The sequence below is a fragment of the Phaenicophaeus curvirostris genome, chromosome 5 (assembly GCF_032191515.1).
Source record: "Phaenicophaeus curvirostris isolate KB17595 chromosome 5, BPBGC_Pcur_1.0, whole genome shotgun sequence".
NCBI classification, from domain to species: Eukaryota; Metazoa; Chordata; class Aves; order Cuculiformes; family Cuculidae; genus Phaenicophaeus; species Phaenicophaeus curvirostris.
This window is the reverse complement of record NC_091396.1, coordinates 545,274-559,753: the sequence shown is the minus strand read 5'-3', so window position 1 is coordinate 559,753 and position 14,480 is coordinate 545,274. Positions and strand designations below refer to the sequence as shown.

Genomic DNA, 14,480 nt, shown 5'->3' with positions numbered 1-14,480 from the left:
TTTATTTCCACAACCAGCTTGGGAGCCGTTTCAGGACCTCAGGCAGGGCCCAGAGTAGCAGCTGAGCTCGTAAGTGGAGCACGTGTGTGTGGATAATAGAAGCAAAAAAAGTTTCCATCTCTCAAAGACTGTGAATTACAGGATTTTACCAGGCGACGCTGCCCTGGAGTTGAACTCCACAGTGTGAGCAGCAGATGGTTTGGCTGCCAGGCCATCTTCACCATTTCCCGTGTTGCCAGGAGCCACCCTGTGGAACATGCCTCCACCCCACAGGCCTCCGAGAAAGCTGCTTTGTGGGAGATAAGGTTAATCTAGAAACCTGGCATGACATGCAGTAGTTGTACCACAGCGTCTGTTCTGTTCTTCGTGGCTCGTGGCCACGTGTTGAAGGAGCTAACCAAGAGCTCTGGGAACATGGGAACAGGTCAGGATTGTCCCTAGTGCGGCTCAGGGGAGTAAAAGGAGAACATATGGCGCTCTGCGGCAGGGGCAGGTTGCTGTAACGAGAAACACTGGATCTGGAAAGGGGGGTCCATGGAAATGGGGGTGTCTGGAAAGGGAGGTCCCTGGAGATACAGATGCTCTCTAGAGTGAAGTTAGGAGTTTAACAACCAGCTGGAGAACCCAAGACCAAGTGACAAATACAACTTCCAAATTCTATTAGTGGTTTCCTCACAGTAGCTGGCTATTTCAGCTCCCTGGGTTGGATTTGGAGCCTCCCCAGCTCCTTCGCTGGAGCTGGAGGAGCAAATGGGCTGGGACCCCAGTAGAGGCACAGAGCGTCCTTTGTCTCTGTGTCCAAAGAACCCACACCAATTCATCTCATGGCACCGGCTTCCATGTGAGATGGGGATGGATGCTGCCCCGTAAATGCGAGAGTTGCCTTTGACTGAACATACAGAAATGATGTGATTTTCTTTCCAGAGGTCAAGCCCGCAGTGGCCTGTGTCTCCTTTGACTGGGTTCTGATCTGGAGGGCCTCCGTGTTGCATGGTCTTTGGGATCAGTCCTGGATAAGTTCGTCTGATTTTATTCATGTAGCAGGAGTGTTTAAATATCTGCTTTTTATAGTCTGCGTAGAGCTGCTCTGTGGGGTTCTGAATCGCTGCCTAAAGCAGATCCCTCTGCTCTGTTAGGTGGACCCTCCTTGAACCCACTCCTGTAGAGAGATGAGCACCTGGATGGTCGATGCCGTGGGTGGAGGTTCTCTCTGCTTGGCCTGGGCTACTGCTGGAGCTCACAGAGCACAGCAGGTGCCTTGGAGGGAAGGCAGTTCTACTGTAACTATTCATTACGTCCACAGGTACTTTCTTTGCTTGGTTCCTTGCACAGAAAGCTCCTGGAGAGCTGTTCTAGCTCAAAGTGTTAGGTGGGACTTGGACTTCGGCAGCGATCAGCTTCCATAGCCTCCTGCAGCTGCTCAGGAGATGTGCTAACCCATCCGGTCCATTTCCATAAGTCATGGAAGGTGATTCACATACTCCCCCCTCACCCTCCAGGACTATGTTTGAACTGGGAGCCACACGACCCGTGATGGGGCCTCCAAGTCACTTGAGGTGCTGACCTTCTTTCCTCTGTGTTTTGTTTTGTCAGGAAACGGCAAGCGCTTCTCCCGTGATTCTTCGAGTGGATCCCAAGGGCTTCTATGTGTACTGGACCCATCAGAACAAGGTGAGCGCTGAGACTTCGTGGGTTGGTCATTAAACAGCCAGGTCAGGTTTGTGTGAGATTAAAACACACTGAGAACTCAAGTTCTGCCCTCGGGAGCAAATGCCACGCTCATTCCTCTTGGCAGGAAACTCCTATGAAGTACCTGGAGTCTCAGGCTCAGTTACTGACAGATTCGTATGTCTGAGTTCCAGAAAAGAGCAGGAAATTAAATTGAGAACATGCCAGGAGGCCTTTTTGTGCTTGTCACGCTGGCATCTTCTACCCGCAGAGTTCATTAGATGTGCTGCCAGGAGCTGCGCAGGCAACACTGGTACCGATATCCCTGTTACCTGGATAACTGGGATTCTCCCAGTTGGAAAGAGAACGGATAGACGTAAGCAATTAAATGTGTGCAGCCTCAGCTAATGTGTCCCAACTGCACAGCTTGTGCCTTAATTAAGTGACTTGTTGGGTATTAGAAATTATAATTAATGAAACCCATAGTTACTGTGGTGATGTAGAGGCTGCGCTGAGTCTGGAGAGAGCGTTGTGCTCCTCTCGGGCCGGGGCGGTGAGCGCACGCTGCCGGCGGCAAACCGCAGGGTGCCGGCTGCCGGAGCAGAGCGAGAGACAACATGTTTGGGAAAGACAATCCAGTTCCTCGCTGATGAGCACAGGGAGGGGTGGGGAGAGCGCTGGCTGGAGGTGGAAGGCTGGGCTCACTTCTGCTTTCCAGAGCAGAGCTGTGGTTCGGCTCTACTTCCTCCTCATGACCTACATGCTGAAGAGTCCGGATAGATAAGGAGACAGATGGGTGTCCTGCACAGCATCCTGGCTGAGCGACTTGATGAGTTTTGGTGAGCTCTGCTTCTCAAAGCTCAGGCCCCAGTGCCAGCTGAGGCGAGGCTCTGCACACGGCTCTGTCTGCTGAGAACAGCGTTGTGAGCATGGGGACTGTCACACCGCTCTAGAAAATGTCCATCACTCATGTTCCCCTCTCAGGGACTGCTCCTGGTGGCAGAATTTTTCATAGGATTGTGGAATGATTTGGGTTGGAAGGGACCTCAAAGCCCATCCAGTCCCACCCCGTGCCATGGGCAGGGACACCTCCCGCTGGATCAGGGGCTCCAAGCCCCATCCAGCCTGGCCTTGAACCCCTCCAGGGATGGGGCAGCCACCCCTGCTCTGGGCAGCCTGGGCCAGGGCCTCCCCACCCTCACAGCAAAACATTTCTCCCTAAGATCTCATCTCCATCTCCCCTCTTGCAGCTCAAAACTCATCCTGTCCCTGCCCTCCCTGATCCAGAGCCCCTCCCCAGCTTTCCTGGAGCCCCTTTCAGCCCTGGAGGACGGGGTTTTGCTGTCAGGGTTCCAGGCAGCAGGAAGAAGCGGTAGCGCTTGAGGAAGGGCATGAGATGGGGCAGGGGAAGCTGCTCTCACCCCTCAGAAGTGAGAGCTTTTGCCGGTTGGTGGTCCAAGGGATTTAATGATCTGGGGACGGGGCTGGGGTAAGGACGCAGGGCGGACATGAGGAAACCCAGGCTGTACCTGGCAGATGCTGTTGATTAGCACCTAAAATAAACTAAATTGTTTTGAGGGCAGCAGTGGAGCAACAGCCTGGTTTGCGTCCTTGGGGAAGCACTTGTCTGGCATTCCCTGAGGGAATGAGGCTGGTGGGCAAGTGCTGGTTATTGGCAGGAGCCGGGGCCGGCTTCTGGAGGTCCCGTGTAATGCAACCAGGGACACAGCACAGCGTCGTGTGGCCTGGTCAGTGCTTGCTCTGAGTTTTTGTGGCTCAATCTTCGGCTGATCCTTAAGATCTCCTTGTTGTGAAAAGCGAGGGTGAAAAACTGCACCGCTTTTGCACTAAGGGTTTGGAAAGGAGTGGGATTAGGAGTAACATTTCCATCCTGTTTGACAATAAAGTGGGGATACAGCCGGAAGACGTGGTATCTGCATTGTTCCTCATTGTGATCGTGGAAAATAACGTTATCTGCTGCTGCGTGTATGATTTGTTCTCCAGACCCGTGTGAGTAGACAAATCGGTAACAGAGGAAGGAAATTCAGGTTGGATATTAAAAGAACAAACAAATAAACATGACAACAGGCCAGCAGCAGGAACGTGGAGCGGGCTGCAGGGGGATAGCTGCAGAATGTCCTCCATGGGAATGGCCTCAGGATGGATCAGTGAGGGTCTGCTGGGAGGGACCTGGGGAGAGGAGGCCCTGCCTCCCTCCCAGCTCAGCTGCTCGGTGTCGAGTGCATGGAGGCAAGAGAGGCCGAGACCCGCTGTGGGTTGTAACTGGGAAAGAGTTTCCCTATGTGAACACATATCCACATCGTGCTGTCCCTGTCACGGTGATCCACGCTAGCCCTGTGCAGGATGGTGCTGCAGACCATCGCCTCGGCTCTCGCCGGCCTGTCTGCGGGCTGTAGCAGCAGACGGTGTTCCCTGCTTGCGTGGTTCCTGCTGCGAGAGCTCTTCAGGGCACTGGCAAAGGCCTGCTTTGCAGCTCTTGGGGGGGTCTGCAAGGGATTTCTTTTCTTCCCCCTTTGTCCTTCCTTATCTCCTCCTTTTTCTGTTGTAGGAAATGGAAATTTTGGACATCACCAGCATCCGAGACACCCGAGTCGGGCGATTCGCCAAGATCCCCAAGGTGAGTGATGGCTTCGTGTCTGCTGGTTGTTTCCGTGGGCAAGGCTGGGCTGCCGAGGGCTTCGGCATAAGCTCAGGCAGCTCAGCCTGGCTTTCTGTTACAAGAAGGTGGGGATGACCTTGTCTCCTCCCACCACAACTGCGTAAGGATAGAAAAGTCTTCTTCACCCTTGTCCCTGAACTTCCCAGGGCTCTGATGTGAGTGCACGGTGCTTCCAGACTGTGGTACAGGATCTCATTGGAAAGGATGTGCCAGAAGGCTGGGAATATTACAATTCCCCTTCCAAGTGCCTTCCAAACGAGCTGTTTTCTGTTGTGCACAGCATCTGGGTTCTCTCTCCTGCCGTGCATTTGGCCAGCTTTGATCTTGGCCCTGGCTTTGTTTCCTGGGCTCCTGGGAATCCTGGGCTGGGGAATCCTGCAAGAGGCTCGAGATGCTTCTTGAGTCCCCAGAGCCACTCTCCTGTGCAAGGAAGCACAGGCTGGGTCAAGGCAGCTACCAGCCTGTAGTTACAGTATTATTCCAGTGCTGGGTAGTGGGGTTTTGCCCTTTAAAGGGAGGAAAATGTAGTTTCAGAAAAAAACCAGTGTTTCTGTCTTTCACCCCCCTTCTACCTCCCCACAAATATTTCTAAACCATCTGCTTGCTGACTGAGAGGAGCGCGTAATCACGGCTTTGTTCTTGCTTTCACTTACAATTGAAGCTTCCTGCAGCAAAGTTGTCTTTGTTAGGCCTTTTTCTGGGGCTGTTTTTTGTTTGTTTTCAGCTTTTCCATGTATGGAAAAGGCAAGCAGAAAATGGAAGTGAAGCTCGAATGTGAAAAGAAAACACAGCAGTAGAGAGAATGGCCCCGTGTGGTAACGTAGGTGATTGAGTGATGCAAAAGGGGGAGGTTTTGCAATGCAGGGAGACTCCGGCAGCCTCTTTGCATAAGTAGTGCCACTGTTTTCATTACCTCTCAAAGACTGCAATGAGGTGGATGCTAAAGGCCCAGCAGAGCTTGAGAACAGCACCCATCTCACAACTCTTAACAATCCTGCTGAGAAATCACGTTTCATCTTGGAAATTCATTAGAAGGAAATATATCAGAGTTTTCAACAAGCCTAAAACTGTCTGCAACTTCTTTTGTGGGAATAATGGTTGGATAAAAGCTCTCGGAAGTCTTTTTACCATGCGAGGGAATAGGATAGTTGGAGCAAGGAGTGCTAGGTGCGACTCCAGGCAGAATGGAAAAAGATGGTTTAAAGGAGAGGCACAAGATGCCATTGCCTGGGCTGTTAAACTGTCAGGAATAGCCTGTTTACGAGGTGAATTCAGCTTTGTTACACCATTGATTTATTATTGCTAGGTACTGTGGATGCCCTTGTGCTGGGAGCAGCCAGCCTGGAGACTGGTGGCCTCGGTTTTGGCCTTTAGGTTAAGGGAGGCTAATTGGAGCCTCCTTGGTGGCACAAATGCAGTGTTGGAGTTGCCTCTGGATAGAAGGAATTTCTACTCCAGCAGCATCTCTTCTGGGTTGCCCAGAGCAGTGGTGGCTGCCCCGTCCCTGGGGGCTTCAAGGCCAGGTCGGATGGGGATTGGAGCCCCAGACCAGTCCCAGTTGTTTAAGAGCAAGTTTGGAGGAGGCCATGTGCCATATCCAGAGAAAAAACTAACGTGACCTTTTAAAAGAGATTTTTAATGAAAGCATAAAGAAGTTTGTGAAAAGGAGGAAATTCATGGGCAGGATAGGGAAAAGTAAAGGAGGAGGGAGAAGCAGTGTCTCTGCTCCATGGGCAGCTCCCAGTCTTTTCAATAAAATCCGAATGGAGCTGGTATGATTCCCATCATAGAATTGTTTGGTTGGAAAAGCCCTTTGAGACAGAATCCAACCCCTACCTGTCCGCTACTAAACCAGATCCCTGAGCACCTCATCTGCCCGGCTTTTAAGGCTCTCCAGGGATGGGGACTCCTCACCACAACTTCCTTTCAGGCAGTTGTAGACAGTGATGAGATCTCCCCTCAGCCTCCTTGTCTCTGGGCTAAATGACCCGAGGTCCCTCAGCCGCCTCTCGTAACCCTTATTCTCCAGACCCTTCCCCTTTTCTGGATGCTCTCCAGCCCCACAATGTCCTTCTTGGAGTGAAGTCATCAGCAAAGGCTCTTAAAGAGCAGAGTAAGAGAGGATGTCTTTGCATGGCAAAATTACTGCTGGAGAATAAGGAAAAGTTTTCTGGGGACGAGAGAGTGAGCAGAGACTCCCAGAAAGATCAGTGCTTGGCCCACAGCATAAGAGGTGGGTAGAGACAAGAGGAAATTTGCTGGTGCTGTGAAGTTATGTGGAGTGATAAAACGAGGGGAGGTTTGTAGAAAGACCTTAAATTGCTGATTGACTGGATGATCTAATAAGTGATAAAACAATACTGATAAAAGTCATGCACCGCACACAGAAAAAAAGCCCTAATCCTGTTACTAACGGGTTCAGAGTTGACTGTTGCTACTGAGAAACGAGATCGTGAAGATGTGGTGAAACATCAGTGCTGGGTTCAGAAGTATTTGCTGACAAAAGATGTATGTTAGGAATTGTAAGGAGAGGATTAGGAAATGGTGGCACGGCCTGTGCTGTGAATGCACCTGTATTTGCTGTGCGTGTCCAGCGTCCTCATCTCAAATGAGATGAGGAACTGGGAAAGGCAGAGAAGAGCAGCAAGATTAATAGAAGAATGAAGTGGCTGCTGTGGGAAGAGTGTCTGAGTAGGCAGGGATGCTGCTGTGGCAAAGAAAAGGATGAAGGGGATATGGAGAGCATTGTGGAGAGCTGCAAAACCAGAGGATGAATGGAGAAGGTGAACATGAAGCGGTTGCTCAGGGTTTCTTCCAGTGTGAGCATCATGTCAAGTGGAATTTTCCAAAGGTAGGCTCAGCATGAACTGGAGCTGCTGGTGGTTTACACGGCACCACGGGATGCCGTCCTGCACAAGCTGTGGAAACAGATGAGGGATTAAAGAGTCAGGGCAAAGAAATGCCCTTGGAGGGTTATTAAATGCAAGGGAATCATAGAATCGTAGAATGGTTTGGGACAGAAGGGACCTCAAAGTCCATCCAGTTCCACCCCTGGCCGTGGGCAGGGACACCTCCCACTGGATCAGGGGCTCCAAGCCCCATCCAACCTGGCCTTGAACCCCTCCAGGGATGGGGCAGCCACAGCTTCTCAATTTGCTCAAAGGAATGTGGAAGGCAGCGGTAGTTTCTCACCGTGGATCCTCACGCCCTCCATGCAGGGCAGCCCTGTCTGGTATCAGGATGAAAAATCTCTGACAAACTACCCAGAGTTTTGATAGAGGTGATGGGTGGAAGAGTGAGAAAGGGTGCTGTCTCCCTGCTCCAGAATAATGCTTTGGAATGGTTGTGGGCTCTAGCACTATAAACTGTTACTTGTTTTGGGGGCTGCAAGTGGAGGAGAAGAGGTGATGGATGGTGTTTGAGACAAGAACAGGATCACAGCAGGCTTTGGGTGGTGCCAATAATGGATCAAGCACCCTTTTCCCCTCCTCTCCCTTTATTTGCAAGTGACACCACGGCAAATCCACTGAGACAAAGCTCGCGAGCTGCTTTCCTGCTGGATTGTGGCTGAAGGCAGTTACAGGCTGGTCCTTTACTGAGCACCTCTGTGCTGCTTGCCCCTGCTGAGTTTCTGGCTGCGGTTCAAGCAGCAAGAACATGCCCCGAGCTCTCCAGGCCAGGGTGGGCGAGATGGGTCTCCCTGCCAGGGGGTGGTTGTGCTGTGGATGTTGGAAGGTACCTGCTCGCAGTACCATTTGCCGGCTGCTACCAAGCCAGAGGTTTTGGGGTTTTGCTTTGTAACCTCTCAGTGCACAGCAGGCAAAAGAACACCAAAGCCCCCCCGCCCCGAGCTCCTGCTAAGAGGATCTAAGAGGATCTGCTGGTGTACGTGTTCCCTCACAGTGTTCATAGGATCATTTGGTTGGAAAAGACCTTTGAGATCATTGAGTCCAACTGTCCCTGCCCACTATTAAACCAGGTCCCTGAGTGCATCATCTGCCTGGCTTTTAAACCCCCCCAGGGATGGAGACTCCACTGCCTTCCTCGGCAGCCTCTGCCAGTGCCTGAGAACCCTTTTGGTGAAGAAATTGTTCCTAATCTCCAATCTAACCCTCCCCTGACACAACTTGAGGCCGTTTCCTCTCAGTCCTGTCACTTGGGAGCAGAGCCCAGCACCCACCTCACCACAACCTCCCATCCAGGGGCTGCAGAGAGCAGTGAGGTCTCCCCTCAGCCTCCTTCTCTCCAGGCTAAACATCCCCCAGCTCCCTCAGCTGCCTCTCCTCGCCCTTGTTCTCATTGTCACAGGCCCCAGCTCTGTCCCTGCAAGCTGGGATGCAGGGTTGGTGGGTCCTGCTTCCTGACACTGCTGTGTTGGGGCGGCCAAGGGTGCTCACCCTGCAGTGCAGCCACAGCGAAGGGACAAGTCGCTTGGGCTTCTCCCAAGGAGAAGCCACTGCTGTTTGTCCCAGAAAAAGATGATTCCTGCGACTAAACCAGGTGGGAGACACCTGTACGTTCTTGGAGAAAGCCTCTCCTCCTTTTCTTAGACTCAAGAAATGGTTTGGGTTGGAAGGGACCTCAAAGCGCATCCAGTTCCACCCCTGCCGTGGGCAGCGACACCTCTTAGCGTGTCAGCACATGAGCCCCTCACAGCCCCTGGGTCTCTGCTGTCCACACACATGATTCCCTTCTCTCCCCCTTCGCGTTGTCTGCTCCCAGAGCTGCTCTGTTTTCTGCAGTGTGTTTTCTCCATGGAATTTTTTTTTTTTTTGGAGAGATGGGGCAGAATGAACTTTGGCACGTGTTCAAGAGCAATAAAGATAAGGATTAGCGGAGACTTTGAACATAAATGAGACAAGATAAAAAGCTATTGAATGCAGTTCAGCCGCATGCTAGAGCAGATCAAGATGTTATTTACTTGGCAAGTCTGTGTTTTCCTTTGAGGAAGAGGGAACGTGAACGGCTGCTGCGATTTGCCTTTCTCTGATGCGCCAAGACCCCAGAAAACTGACAGAGACTGCAGTAATTGGGACCAAAATCCACAGTGGTTTAGGCCAGACTGTGGGCTGTTGGCTTTGTTGGGGGTTTGTTTAGATATTTCAGCCAATGCTGGCTTTGAAACAAGAAGAATTTGTCATAAAAGCAGCAGTTGCTTATATTTTTTTGACTGACTGTCATGATCATAGAGTGGTTTCATCTTCCATACGTGTCTTCTTACTGAACCCAGAGATGCAGATTCTGAACTGAATGTGTACAAAGCAGAAAGTTACACAGAGACTGGCAGAGAAGGACCTGGGGGTGTTGGTCAACAGCGGCTGAACATGAGCCAGCAGTGGTCCAGGGGGCCAAGAAGGCCAATGGCATCTTAGCTTGGATGGGCTGTGGTGGGGCCAGCAGGAATGGGATTGTGCCCCTGGACTTCGCACTGGTGAGGCTGCACCTTGAGTCCTGGGCTGAGGGACCTGGGGCTGTTTAGCCTGGAGAGGAGGAGGCTGAGGGGAGACCTCATCACTGTCTGCAACTCCTGGAAAGGAGGTTGTGGTGAGGAGGATGCTGGACTCTTCTCCCAGGTGACAGGCAATAGGACAAGAGGGGATGGTCTCAAGTTGTACCAGGGCAGGTTCACGTTGGGCATCAGGAAAAATTTCTTCCTGGAAAGGGTTCTCGCCCCTGGCAGAGGCTGCCCAGGGCGGTGGTGGAGTCCCCTTCCCTGGAGAGGTTTAGAAGCCGGGCAGATGAGGCACTCAAAGGTGTGTGTTAGTAGTGGTTGGAGTCAATGATCTCCAAGGTCTTTTCCAGCCAGACAATTCTGTGATTTTATTTCCTGTGTTTTATTTGAAGATGATCAAGCAGGAACGGGTGGTGTTTAGGGGCCAGCAGCGCAGGGAGCGTCCCCGTTGTGGTCAGAGCTGAGCTGTGGGCTGTAAACATGCTGTGGGTGGTGGGACGTGCCGCTGCGTCGTGGCGGAAGGCGGCAACTCTGGGGCTGGAGCATCGTCTGTCATCTCAGCAACCGGCCTGACCATGGGGGTGGTGAGGCAGGGCCTGATGCTTCGGAAGGAATAAACCAGTGACCGCAAGGACTTGAATGGAGACAAATAGATGTGTAGGTGAGAGAACAGCAGGAGGAAAGCTGTGGCTCGCAAATAGGGCCAAGCGAGGGGCCAGTCACAACGGGCTAGAGGCCTTTTGCCATGCTGGATCCTTTTCCTGCCTCTCTTTCTGCAGCGGGAGCCTTAGCCCACAGGACAGAAGTTGCTGAGGATACACAGGCTGCATCTCTCCCTCGTGGTCTGTCCCGGCTCAATTTCAGAATGCTGTGGGTTATTTTGTGCCATGTGAATGAATCTGCGTGTCGCTTCGTTTCCCGCTTCCTTTAGATAAGGCGGCACTGACAGCTGAGAGTGCTTCATCTGCAGAGGTATCTCCTGCCTCGCCTGGCTGAGTCACTTGGCGTGGAGACAGGGTGGCCCCCCGGTGAGACGGCAGCAGGGCAGCCTTCCCCATCCACAGCTCCCACCGCTGAACCCCGGGAGGGAGCGTTACCTGCAGAGCCATTTATTGAATCTTAGTGCTCCTTTTGCCTTCTGGCAGTCAAACGCTTTTCCAAGAGAGAAGACTCGTCAAACCCTGTCTTCTCGTACCACCACCACTGCATCACATAGTGCGTTTTGTGAAGATACAGACTTGTCAGTGCCGTGAGTGCAGATCCTGGCAATCGCTGGCCCGATGTCCCCAGGCCTCAGCTTCGGGTCCGCTTCTGTTCAGTGTCTTTATCAACGATCTGGATAAGGGGGTTGAGTGCACGCTCAGTAAGTTTGTGGGTGATGCTGGGCTGGGCAGGAGTGTAGATCTGCTTGAAGATAGGGGGGCTCTGCAGAGGGATCCGGGCAGGCTGGATCCAGGGGCCCAGGCTCTGCAGAGGGATCCGGGCAGGCTGGATCCAGGGGCCCAGGCTCTGCAGAGGGATCCGGGCAGGCTGGATCCAGGGGCCCAGGCTCTGCAGAGGGATCCGGGCAGGCTGGATCCAGGGGCCCAGGCTCTGCAGAGGGATCTGGGCAGGCTGGATCCAGGGGCCCAGGCTCTGCAGAGGGATTGGGACAGGCTCGATCTATGGGCTGCAACCAATGGTGTGAGGTTCAATGAGGCCAAGTACCGGGTCCTGCACTTGGACACAACAACCTCGTGCAGCTCCAGGCTTGGGGGAGAGTGGCTGGAAAGCTGCCTGGAAGAAAAAGACCTGGGAGTGCTGGGTGACAGTGGCTGAACATGAGCCAGCAGTGGCCCAAGTGGCCAAGAAAGCCAGTGGCCTCCTGGGTTGGATCAGCCACGGGGTGGCCAGTAGAGAGGGGATCATCCCCCTGTATTCAACATTGGTGAGGCCACACCTCGAATCCTGGGTTCAGTTTTGGGACCCTCACTCCAAGGACATTGTCCAGAGAAGGGAACGGAGCTAGGGAAGGGGCTGGAGAACAGGGGTTGTGCGAGGCGGCTGAGGGCCCTGGGGCTGTTCAGTCTAGAGAAGAGGAGGCTGAGGGGAGACCTCATCTCTCTCTGCTCCCAAGTGACAAGTGATGGGACAAGAGGAAACGGTCTCCAGTTGCACCAGGGCAGGTTTAGAGTGGACATCAGGAACAATTTCTTTACCAACAGGGTTCTGAGGCCCTGGCAGAGGCTGCGCAGGGCGGCGGTGGAGTCCCCATCCCTGCAGGGGTTTAAAATCTGGGCAGATGAGGTGCTCAGGGATCTGGTTTAGTCAAGAACAGGTACAGTTGGACTCAGTGATCTCTAAGGTCTTTTCCAACCAAATGGATCTATGACTCAAGGAGAAGGGACTGTCTCTGGCTTTTGTGTTCGGCCTGACTCTTTGTTTATATTTGCATAGGAATTTGCTTCTTTCTGGACTATGAATCTGGTTTGTGCAGATGAGGATTTTAGGGAAATGAGGAGGGCGGGAAGTGAAATGAAAGCTGAATCTGTATTTCAGCTGCTCTGCCAGCGGCGTGTGTTCTGTTTGCTCGCTGTTTTCTGTTTTTCCAAGTGGATTTGCTAAGCTTGTTTCCCTTCCTCAGATTTGCATGGTTCATACAATTCTCCTGCTTTTCAGGCAGCAATTCCTATTTTTCCTTCAAGGCCACCTGCACCGAGACTCATGATTACACGGTGAAGCTGCAACTCCAAGGTGCTAAAGGAGCACAGATGATGAAGGTGCCACGGGAGCAGGTTCTGTGCCCTTGGACACGGTTCCTGGTCCTCTCTGACCATCTTCATTCTGGGTTGGGCCTCCATCCCTGCAGTTACCCTGGGAGGGAGGCCATTCCCACCTAAAGCCAGCAGGACAAAGTCAGAGAATAACTCACTTGGGGCCAGGCAGGAATTCAGTCTCTGGGGAAAGGTGACCCAGTTTAGTTCCTGAATGAGACTGTCCTTCCTCTTCCTGCTGCAGGTGGCTTCTCCTGAAGTAAAGTGCTAGGAGGAGTCGTAAGTTAATGCTGGTAGAGGTCCTGGCATTAGGGTTTTGAGCTGTAAGAGTGGAGACGGAGATGAGCTCTTGGGGAGAAATGTTTTTCTGTGAAGGTGGGGAGGCCCTGGCCCAGGCTGCCCAGAGCAGGGGTGGCTGCCCCATCCCTGGAGGGGTTCAAGGCCAGGTTGGATGGGGCTTGGAGCCCCTGATCCAGTGGGAGGTGTCCCTGCCCATGGCCGGGATGGGACTGGGTGGGCTGTGAGGTCCCTTTCAACCCAAACCATTCTATGATTCTACGGTTACGAAGCAGCACAGACTAAGGAAGTCATGGCCAGCAGCTTCTGAGAGGGCAGTCGGCTATCGTGTGTGTGTCAGGTTTGTCTGGGGAGCACAGCGAGATGAAGGCAAAAGCTCTGGTGCAGCTTGCGAGGGAAGTGTTAGGAACAGAAAGCTCTGCTGGAGAGCCGAGCTGCACCGGCTCGCAGAAGGAAGGGCTGGGAGGAGCTGGGTTGTGACAAATACAGGAAATGAGTTCAGCACAAACCACAAGTTCTCTATTGTCTTTGCTTTGTCTGATGCACAGCGCTAGAGGTAAGGAAGCTGAACAAACGCCAGCGGGATTGCAAGATGAAGTTAAATTTAAGTTAAAATCCTGACGCGTCGCCACTCGTCATGAAAAGGAAAAGTGTGGGTGCTGCTCACTCCTGCGGAGGAAAATTGCCCCCGAAGCATGAATGAGGCATTTTAGCAATTCCCTAACTATTGGAAAATACGCAAATCTTCTGGCTGGCTGCCTGCTTTCTTACTTCTTTCCATCCAGATCCTCTTGGACTACACAGTCCAAGAGTCCCTATTACTAAGTGACAGCAGTCAGAGGGTCTGGAGTCATTAATCCAGCCCATCCTGGTTTTCCTCAAGATCTTTGTTTGCTACAGATGTGTCAAAATAGCCAATGCTCCTGAAATCTGGAAAAATGTAGTGGAAAAAAATCTGCAGAGGTCCTTACAAAGTCTCTGTGTGGCTCTGTGTGGGAGCTGGTGCAGGCGTATCAGAATGCCTGATGCTCAGCTGGTTTGGAGTTTCTGCTGGTACAGCCGAAGGGTGAGGAGAAAATTCCTTGGTGGGAATGGAATTGCTTCCATTGGAATCGCAGTGTGATGCAGGCAGGTGGTTGCATTCTGGAGTCCTCAGCACAGGAAGGACATGGACCTGTTGGAGCAAGAACAGAAGAGGCCACGGAGATGATCCAAGGCTGGAGCACCTCCTGTGTGAGGCCAGGCTGAGAGAGTTGGGGTTGTTGAGCCTGGAGGAGAGAAGGCTGCAGGGAGACCTTCGAGCAGCTCCCAGGGCTGAAAGGGGCTCCAGGAAAGCTGGGGAGGGGCTCTGGATCAGGGAGGGCAGGGATAAGATGAATGAAATAGTTTTGAGCTGCAAGAGGGCAGATTGAGATGAGATCTTGGGCAGAAACGTTTTGCTGTGAGGGTGGGGAGGCCCTGGCCCAGGCTGCCCAGAGCAGGGTGGCTGCCCCATCCCTGGAGGGGTTCAAGGCCAGGCTGGATGGGGCTTGGAGCCCCTGATCCAGTGGGAGGGGTGGGACTGGGTGGGCTTTGAGGTCCCTTCCAACCCAAAGCATTCCATGATTCTATGATTGTCTGCAAGCTCAGA

At 52.7% G+C, this 14,480-nt stretch overlaps 1 protein-coding gene across 5 annotated transcripts in view; it reads left to right on the top strand.

The window, feature by feature from the left end:
* Positions 1-14,480, top strand: part of LOC138720816 (1-phosphatidylinositol 4,5-bisphosphate phosphodiesterase beta-2-like) — a 47,070-nt gene that overhangs the window by 2,890 nt on the left and 29,700 nt on the right. For 4 of the 5 annotated variants that reach the window (XR_011337480.1, XR_011337481.1, XM_069857176.1 and 1 more), the window contains exons 2-3: positions 1,594-1,671; positions 4,238-4,306. Coding sequence is in view for 3 of the 5 variants with exons in the window: in XM_069857176.1 (XP_069713277.1) it covers positions 1,594-1,671; positions 4,238-4,306 (147 nt within the window). In the remaining 2 variants the exon portion in view is untranslated. Of the gene's footprint in view, positions 1-1,402; positions 1,469-1,593; positions 1,672-4,237; positions 4,307-14,480 lie in introns of those variants that run through there. The other variant, XM_069857178.1, reaches the window with a different exon arrangement.